The following is a 10,018-nucleotide window of genomic DNA, read 5'->3' as shown; positions in this document are numbered from 1 at the left end:
ATTCTATATTTTAATACAAATATCTGAATGAAAATAAAAACCTTTTGGTGTATCTCGCACTATCCTTTTATTATATCTACACTATGCTTTAAATAGATAGGGGAAACACCATAAAGACGTGTCATCTGTTTCCGTGAAGTTACACAGTCATTTCACTTTCAGTTCAGTGTAAACAGGACGCTTAGACATTTAAAAAGCGCTGTGCATTATTTTTTTACAATTGAATATAAGACAATCCGTGTATTTTTTTGTAAATGTTTAGTGGCACCGTCCACTGTGGAATGAAGGGGATGCTGGTAACCGGACCTCAGCCTGGCTCAGCTGCTCTGAATAACGTTGCCATTTCGCCTGAAGGCTTGACTAAAGTAAAAATGAAAGCAGTGTAGCACCAACCGCTGCTTCTTTGTTCCAGTTGAGTTATCCAACGTGTACCTCATTTCTAGATGGATCTTCCTTCAAAGCATCACCTCCATATGGAATAATGCGATGGCTGCTTAACTAAAGGTGAGTTTTCTGTTCTTTATTTAATCTAAAGTGTGAAAATTCGCCTTGTTGCCATATGGAAATATTCATGTGTTATGTTTACAAAAAGCAAATAGCCTAATTCAATGTGATGTAAAAGGCATAGCAACACTGCATTGATAAACAATAGTGTTTACTGTTTACTATACACTTCTTGAGTTTTTCTATTTCTTTCTCTTTTCAACTTTTCACAAAATCATGTGTAAATGAGAAAGTGAAAGCGAGGAACGAAAACCAGATTATATGACATGATTTACAGCATCAGCTGCATCATCATCTGTTTTATTTAAATGTTCTTTCTCTGTGACGACCCCTGCCTTGCTATCTCCTGTGTGTGTGTGTGGCCCTTTAATGTTCTCCCTCTGTTGTGTCAGCGCTGATTGAGGACACCACACAATTACCCTGCAGAGCTGAATAAGAGTCATGGTTAACAGACAGGAAAGTCATCTTCTAAACTAGGGCAGTGACTTTTGAACTACTTTGAACCCTACCGGCCTTTCATATAACAGGATTGCGAACCTTTGTTCCAAACAAGTATCACCACCATACTGTATATCATAAACGAAGATTGACTTGATGACTTGACGTTCCCACAGAAAAAGCCCGCCAAATATAAAATAGAAGGTGACTTGTGAAGCGATTTGAGTTACATCATACGGATGCTTGAGCTTTAGGTATGCATTCGTCTTGTTCCTTGGAATATGTTTTGATGTTTAATGCCTCTGTTATCAGTTACCAGACAATATGTGTACTGTATCACAGTAAGGCATCTTACTCATTGTTATAACTCAACAATTAATTATAACTTCATTGTTAGTTATAAGGCGCGTTCACACCGCAGTAAGGGGCAGTACCACTTTAGTTCATGAGTACTTAGTTCATGAGAACTTTTTAGTTCTCATGAACTAAGTACAGCTCGCGTCCACACCGGAATAAGTTCCTGGGGAAGGATTAGGCAAATGAAGCCGCTGACGTCATGCTTCTTCTTCTTCTTCTGCTTTGGGTTTACTGGCAGGCGCAAACAACTTCACGGCGTATACTGCCACCCGAAGTCCCCGGCCGGAAGTCCCCGGAGTTGGGGACTGGCTTGAGTAGAAGCTGCTGGGAGTCCCATAGCTTCTACTGAAGCCTTCCGAGTATATCGCCAGAACGCCGAAACCTCCTCATCTCCACCGCTCCCATGTTTAATTTTGTGTTGCCATAAGTTAGTCTCTCTGCGTTGGGCTAATGCTAATGCTAATAATGCTAATGCGAGGATAATAAAATGGCGGCTTCACAAACTTTTGGGAGTTTTACGGGGCGTGGTTTGCATTCCGCCCAGCCAATCAGACATAGGAACCTTTTTCTCCCACGAAAGTACCTGCTCTCTAGCAGGGACGGAAAAGGGGGTAAAAAGGTTCTGATGAACTAATTTGAGTTCCGGCTCTTTTTGGTGTGAACGTGACATTTTGGAACTATATATCGGAACTAAGTGGGAAAAGTACTGTGGTGTGAACGCGGCTATTGCTATCAAAAGCAAGTTGGAAATTATTTTTCCTTTGCAATATGTTTTCTATGGGGTATAGTGGTTGATATAGTGGTAAATCACGTGACTTACGAAAAGTCATTGAATGCAGTTTATCATCTGGCCATAGGGTGGTGCTGCTGGCAGGGGATGCTGATGCATTTCTAATAAACCGGCCTTGAGCTAGGAAATCTTCTTGGTTTCTAACCTCCACCATCCCTCCCTGCCTTTGCAGTTGCCGCTTTGAAAGAAACTACTGTAACTTTGCTTTTTCTGTCAATAGGGTCAGCAATTCAAAAGTTAATCAGTATCAAACCCTGATTGTCTAACAGCACCAGGCACCAGAAAGTAAGCAGTCACTACCTGGTTCAATCAATCAATCAGAATGCTTAATTTATTCCGGGGAAAATTATGTTTTATTACAGGTGCACCATATTGGACTAAAGTCAATAACTATTTATACAAACATAGGAAGTAAGAGTAAAAAAGTGCAATGAAAGTAGCACTGGGATGCGGTGTCTTAAGCACAGGAACAAGTAGAGCGTCCTCCACAGCACAGAGACCCTCTGATCACTCAGGCTCATGGTGAAGACGTGGTGAAGCTCGATGGAAATGTTCTCATTAGATATATCCTGGTACAGCCATGTTCTCATTATCAAAGTAAACTGCACTCCAATATTACATCTGTCTCCAGGCTAACGCTGTTAGCTCGTCGATTTTACCAGCCAGTAATTTTTACATTACATGATGAGAGGGGGAGACATACATCTGGACCCGGCTGTCCTTCTTTTTCCTCATTGAGAGATTTTCTTCAGAGTGGGATCACACCAGCAATGATGCCAATGAAGAAAGGGATTTATGGGTCACTTCCCTCCCACTTACTTCTCGTGCCATCACTTAGAACTTGAAACCATAATTATTGATATTAACAGATATATATATAGAGAGAGAGAGAGAGAGAGAGAGAGAGAGAAGAGGAGAATAGAGGAAGGAAGAGAGAAGAGAGAGAAGAGCGAGAAGAGAGGAGAGAGAGAAGAGAGAGTTCATTTTTAAGAACTTTGTAAGTGGAATAATTGCTAAGAGAAAGAGGAGGACTTGAATAAAGCTTTGGAGTCACTCAAGCAAAGGAGAACATTTGATAAAAAAAACACTCACATTCTGTTGTTAATCTATCCATTTCTTACGTTTCAGCTTTATCAGAGCTGGCTGTCACTCTGCAAATGCTGGGTAAACTTGTTATCACCAACAGTGCATCCCTGATGCACGCCTACACTGCAGAGCTTTACCCAACAGTGCTCAGGAACACAGCGACAGGCGTTTGCATTACTGTTTCCAGAATAGGAAGCTGCCTTGCTCCTTTTTTGTTAAGCTGAGTGAGTCGATTTGTCTTCAATATCAGGTACTATCTAGTTTAACCTGAATTTGTGTAGCACATCAACACATTTCTGTGGATAATCAGCCCCTATTTGTTTGGATGCTCTGTACACACTTTTATTTTCCCCTTCTCCTTGTACAGGTGAATATTTTGAGTACCTGCCTTATATCACACTGGGGACTCTGGCTGTTGTTTCTGCCTTTTCTGTTATTTTCCTGGCAGAGAGTTTTGGACAACCTCAAACTATTCAACAGATGCAAAAAAGAGAAAGGTGGGTAGCTTATGGGGTAAAAGATGCAGTCACCGTAGCTGAAACAAACAAGAAGGTATTGTACCAGAACAACCACAGAACTTCCTGATACTGGATGTTCAGACAAGATAATGGCAACAAAAACTGCAACAAAACATCTCATATTATTCTTTAATATAGCCACCAAAACCAACCCCTCCTTATCCTCATCATCCACATGACTCTTGAGAGGATATGATGATGGTGGCATCACTTTTTATAGTTTACGTACATGTTTATGAGGTTAAAAATTGAATTAGTAGAAATTAAACAATATTCAAACATTTCCTTTTTGCTGACAACCAAATAATGGTTTCTTTATTTGCATTTTATCCCAACAGCTTGTAGTCCCCGTGCATAACAAGAAAACAACATTCATAACTTGCTGTGCTTGACGAAAGTCGATTGATTGTCTTAAAAATTGCTTATATAAACATTGTACTATTAATTGTATATAATTCATACCAGTTACTGTTGTTCCTAATCAACATTACCTTCTGGTAATTGCAATCTGTATTAATCGATTTAATTACATTTTTTATGAGGAATAACATTGAAGTAATTAAAGCTCGACCAATACATTTTGGAGTATTTGTACATGCACTTTATGAATGTTATCACAAATCACATAGATGTATACAACACATTAACATGGATGTGCTTTGCAACATGAGTGTTTGGTGCTAATTCTAAATTAATTAATACAAAATAAAAAAAAACACAATTGTGTTGTTTGAATAACTGTCAAGGTCCATGGTGCAGTTGAAGTCAAATGCTTTCACAAATCTAGTGACATAAATGATTATTATTCTCAGGTATTATAAGTGGAAGGAGATAAGATGGTTATCCAGTTTTTGCTTCAGGCAGATAACAGTGAGGCTCCTTGTTCAAGGGAAAACTGGAGACTTCCCTTCTGCAACCTTTTCCTTTTCTTCGGTGTTTGTGAGTTTATAGGGTTTCTTCTTACAACATCTAGGATTAATAAAGAAAACATTGATTCAGATGCGGTAATGGTTCACAGATACTGAACATGACACAAAGTTAAAATATCATTTAAAAAAAACACAATCACTGCCAAGATCTTTGTTTATTTAACCCTTATGTTGTGTTCGGGTCTCCTGTGACCCGTTTCAAGTTAAAATTATATAATAACTACGCTATAGTTTTTTTATCGGAACAAGGCTTCATGATATCCTCCACAACAGCTATATAAACACTACAACACTGATTTTGACAATTTTAGCCAAGTCTGAAGGTCTTTAAAAAAAAAAGTGTATAATTTGGTTTTCTGGTCTGGGAAGACCCGGCAGAATTGTTTTGGGTGACTCTGGGTCAAATTTGGCCCAATCAAGATTCATCTTTGACTTTAGACACCCCACCCACACCCCCTTCATCCACTGTAACAATATTTTTTTGCAACATGCACCTGGTCTGCCATCCCTCTGGCCCCCTCCCCCCACGGGAACTCGACCTTTCTCAAAGAATATGTACACTAACACTTGAACCTGAACTCAGTCATGCACGTGTGCAATATGTGGTGTAATGTGTTTTGGGGCCATACAATTAAATTACAACATGATTGTACGGTTATGAATGCATAATAAGTTAGTTATGATGTAGTTAAAATAATATGGATGATAGTCATTATTTTTGAGTGTTTTGGACTGAAATAAATCATGGGTCAAAATTGACCCGCGAACACCATGAACGGTAACAGCTTTCGAACACAACACAAGGGTTAAATCAATCTGTACGTCCATTTTAAAGAGACTAATTTGCTAAGTCTGAGCAATATAATGATAACTATAATATCTATATTATTTGGAAATACATATATTTGCCTTCTGGTATTGATCTTCTCATTAGACTGTCAGAAAATAAAGAAGTGTATTTCATAAAATGTTTAATTGATTCTTCATGTTAAACTGGCTTCGCTATAGTGTGTTATTTGCCTTCATCTGGTTACACATAATTATGGCTGTGGTGAGTATATCATTTTTAGTTTCTGTAATAAATGTCCCTGGTGGGTTGAAGCCGAGTGCAGGAATAAAGCAGGGACAATTATAATTTTGCTAGAATACAGACCTAGACTATTCTGCCTTTTTTCTTTTTTTAAAAGCAATTGATAACGTGAAAAGATCATTCTTGAAGGCACTAGAAAAGGAAATGACCAAGTGGAAGTTATATGGTGGCAATATGAGGACATATCCTAGCCCGCTTTTTTATAATGTTTGCCATCAACTTTTAATCCAACTTAATATGTTAATATATAATCCTCTTTATTATGAATATGATGAATTGTAATTTATTTTTATTTGTAGTAAATTAATTATTTGAACTGTTTTTATTATTTATTTATGGAGGCCATATTTTTTTGTTTTTAGTTTACTTATCTTTTAATTGTATTTTCTGTCTTTCATTCACATACAAATATATATTTCAGATTTAAAGCATACAGTTAGCCATGTTTCTTTCTTTTGATTTACTTGTAATGCCTGTAGACAAATGAGTTTTGAGCCAAGAACATATTTGCTTTTTAAAAAAGAAAATTAGAAAACCAAACCCAGTCAATTTTTATGTTAATTAAAATTAACGTACAAATGATTATTTTTAATAAATAATATCACTGGTTTCTGGGAGATTTGGTGACAGGAAGGTGCAGTTTTACCCGGGGTGTTGCATGTGACTGATGGTGTCAGGCAGAGGCATTCCATAGCTCTCGGGCAGCAGGAGGGTCAGCAACCCGGACGCAACTGTCATGCTTCCCATAAGGATGTAAGGCAGTGAAACGGAATAGCTTCCTGTGGCAGCACATCAAAGAAGGAGACAGTGAAAAACTACCATGGCCACAGCAATTAAAAACAACAAAAAGACAAAAGGTATAGCGACTGTAAGGATTGTATCTGCATCAGTACTTTAAATCAAATCTTTAAATAGAAGCCTCTAAATTTGAAGTGAAAGAGTTAGGTTTTCAGCATAATGGTCTATCCGATGTGGTTGCTAGGCAAGCCTGTTTTTAGATTCTTTGTTCTTGTGACTTTTGTTCTGTTTTGTTTCAATGGAGGCACCAGCTTGTTCTAACAAGATGTCAGTTGGGTAAGAAACAGCTTTGTGCATCCACATAATTATATGCTTGGGAAAATGTAAGAAGTGTAAAATAAGGCAGAGGTGAGAGCCTCCTTACTTAAGTAAATGAAGTATGGGGCAATGATGCTGCCTATTCTGGAGGCCATGGAGCAGGCCCCCAAGGCCGTATTCCTCAACACTGTTGGGTAGAGTTCAGCTGTGTATGCGTACACAATAGCAAATGCTGTCGTCACCGCACACTTCCCCATCATCTCCAGTGTTATGGAGAGATAAACCAGGTCTAGAGAGGGTAAAGCATTCAATCAGAGGTTACATGTAAGTTGAGTTATATAAGATGCAAATTCAATTATCCGCAATTATGTTTGCTTGCAACTGAGAAATCAGACACATTTTGCATCTGAAAATACTATATAATGAGTGATCCTACATAGACAAACAAATGAGAAAAAGGCACAAAGCTTTATTAATAAAAAAATGCTTCCTCCAAGGGTCATACTTGCTGGCATGAGCTGTACGGAGAGTAGAAACACTCCTCCCATGAAGAGGGTTGATGAGAGACTCAGTCGTCTGGACCACCAGCGAAACATTACCCAAGACAAAGTGTAGGCTGGTATCTCAACCAAAGCCGACACGAAACAGTTGAAGTAAGCGTTACCGTGAAGGTTTGCCGTGTTTAGGGAAAGAGCAAAGTAAGCAATGGTCAAGGTGTTCCTGTGGGGATACATTTTAAACATTAATATCAAATTAGAATATGTTTTTAGTTAGTAGCTCTCAGGCATGACACAACAGCGTAGTCAGAAAAAAAATTAAACTCATATTATTGGTGTTCCTTTTCTAGAAATTCTCATCTAGTGTTTCGCAAATGTACCACAGCAAATTGGGGCCACTAAATATTACCAACCCATTCCCAGCTTTGATTTATTTTTCAAACGTAATTACAATGGCCCTTATAAGCCAATGTAATACGTTTATAGATTGGTGGTGAATTAAAAGTTGCAGAAGAGTTAAGTGACATTCATATTTGGACAGACAGGATTAATACAGAAAACCTGAACTAAAACATTCATCCTGAATGCTTATGTCGGTACATACAGTAACCGCTACATGACATTGTTGGTTGAAGCTTTGTTCTGCTGCCCCCTACTGGTCAACAATCTATTGTTATTGTAGGTTTGAGTTTAATAAAAAAAAACTTGAGGTGTGATACAGTCTATGGTGATGACTGATACAAAACTGAAATGTTAGTTCATGATTCTTATTTGGAATAGAAAGTATTTATTTTAGAAAGAATGTCCATGCATGCAGCTTGTAACTTATCAACCTGCTATGATGAACGGGAGGTTACAACTTATTTCCCGTCAGACTAAGTTAAACTGTTTCTAAATCAAACTGCATCGGTTTTCAGTAAGGAAGTGCGCACAGGATTAATACAGGCATACTGTGCAGTTATGAAACCTGATTTTGATCTGAGTTGCAGGCTTCACAGCACCTGACAGGTCATTATTTGTTGTTAGTTCAATGGACTGTCATTGGGCCTGAACAGTGTATGTGCGTTTGGAACAGCGTGTGTTCAGTATATGTCTGTGTGTGTGTGTATTTGTGCATGCAGGGTCACTGTACTGAATGTGGGGGTCAGCAGGGACTCACCAGACCAGCCACAGCGTGAGGGAGATCCAGCGGATGTTTGGGGAACGGAGCAGGTCACAGATGTTGAGGGCCTTACTCTCGCATTGAAGTTCTTTCTGTGGGGCAGCAGAGCCCTCAGAATAACAAACACTTAGCAAGCAGAGCCATCGCTCTAGAAATAATTTCATTAGAGAGATGCTTGTGTATGAATGGCCACTTGCTGAGTGAACACATGCATGTGCACGCGTTCACACATGTAGTACCCAAAAGTCTGGATCAGGATTAAAGGCAAAAGTTAAATGTGCAATGAAGACTGGGGGGGGGGGATTCTTGTAGTAATTAGGAGTAGAGGTAAAGCAAACAGATTTCTCCAGTTTATGTTTAAATTGTAACCTGTCCTATTTGTTATCTCCCCTTAGTCATAATTCTCTAAAAATACAAATCATATAGTGATTGGCAGTGTGATCATATTTCTTAATGTGAGTGTTGTAGTTTTGACAGTTTTTTCTTAGGTTGTCCAGTTCCTAAATTGTTGATAATTAACAACTCAACACAACATCTTTTGAATTACAAAAGTTTTAAGTATTCCAAAAAAGAAAAGAAAAGTGAAACAATCTTTGGGTTCATACCGGCAGAAAATGTTGCTCCATAATGTTTACCGGAAAACTGTAAATGATTACATCACAGGCAGTGAACCATTAAGGATGCTCTAACACTTTTAAGTAAACTCTGCAAGAGTATAGTAAGAGTAAACACATAATACTGGCTTATCATATTAGGAAAATGCCCTGTGCCCAGTTTTTATGCATTTACATGAACAGTTTTTTTTCATGAGATCTCACCACCTGCAAAGGACTAAAGATGACCGGCGGAGGCTTGATTTTGTTCTTTTTAGCAGCATCTCTCACTATGGCCTCTGCCTCCTCCACTCTGCCCCGAGACAGCAGCCAGCGAGGAGACTCTGGGATGAACCTGCCTCAGTACACAACAGAGAGAGAGACAGATGTTCAATCCCCCAGAAGAGAGAAAATTATTTTACCTTATTCCGAGTCCTTTGACTGCTCAAATGATCCTCCATAAAAGTAAAACATACCTAACAAAGCCTTGATAAAGTTGAAAAAGGCTGATGCTGTTGCAATGCTGTTACTGTTATTACATTGTGAATATAGTGACCATATCTATGTATGACACTTTTTCTTAAATGTATACCTAATCCGAAAATTATGCATGCATTTGAATATGATAAAAATACATTAAAATGAATTGTCATAATGTCATAGTCCACAAGTTTAATGTCACAAACCACAGCCCTATACAATTTATATGTTATTATCAAAGAAGGACTGTATTTATTATGTTTATCAACTACGTGATTAATAGGCAAATTCTTTCAGCTTTAAAAAAACAATCTGCTTAGCTTTTGACAGGAACTATGTTGATTAATTGATTGACCTTCATGAACGTAATACTTAAAGCAACGCTGTACTTTATACACCACTCAACACTGTAGAAAATAAAACACTTGAAATGAAACACAGCCAGAGATAAAATCAACTAGAAAAATAAGAACCCCACACATTCAAGCAAACACACACCTACACTACACTCAAAGAAA

General features: G+C 38.1%; 1 protein-coding gene and 1 long non-coding RNA gene across 2 annotated transcripts; one reads left to right on the top strand and one right to left on the bottom strand.

Annotated features, from left to right (window-relative positions):
- The first annotated feature begins 381 nt into the window (after nt 1-381).
- On the top strand, nt 382-4,382 carry LOC117468707. The gene is made up of 3 exons (XR_004554512.1): nt 382-504; nt 3,218-3,399; nt 3,543-4,382. It is a non-coding gene; the product is annotated as an uncharacterized LOC117468707 (long non-coding RNA).
- Nucleotides 4,383-6,354: 1,972 nt separating this feature from the next.
- LOC117469041 (solute carrier family 22 member 5-like) lies at nt 6,355-9,579 on the bottom strand. The gene is made up of 6 exons (XM_034113433.1): nt 9,560-9,579; nt 9,249-9,375; nt 8,425-8,519; nt 7,274-7,488; nt 6,875-7,057; nt 6,355-6,491 (listed from the first exon to the last, which is right to left on the bottom strand). The coding sequence occupies exons 1-6, from the start codon at nt 9,577-9,579 to the stop codon at nt 6,355-6,357; spliced, it is 777 nt and encodes a 258-aa protein (XP_033969324.1).
- Between the last annotated feature and the right edge of the window lie 439 nt (nt 9,580-10,018).

Source organism: Trematomus bernacchii, unplaced genomic scaffold (assembly GCF_902827165.1).
Source record: "Trematomus bernacchii unplaced genomic scaffold, fTreBer1.1, whole genome shotgun sequence".
Taxonomy (NCBI): Eukaryota; Metazoa; Chordata; class Actinopteri; order Perciformes; family Nototheniidae; genus Trematomus; species Trematomus bernacchii.
The sequence above is the reverse complement of the archived record's forward strand: the minus strand, read 5'-3'. Positions and strand labels throughout refer to the sequence as shown.

Coding starts and splice junctions, on each gene's coding strand:
- LOC117469041 (XM_034113433.1), bottom strand. CDS start 9,579: ATGGTCACTATATTCACAAT. Junction 9,376..9,559: donor ATGGTCACTATATTCACAAT/GTAATAACAGTA, acceptor GTACTGAGGCAG/GTTCATCCCAGAGTCTCCTC. Junction 7,058..7,273: donor CGTACAGCTCATGCCAGCAA/GTATGACCCTTG, acceptor TACCCTCTCTAG/ACCTGGTTTATCTCTCCATA.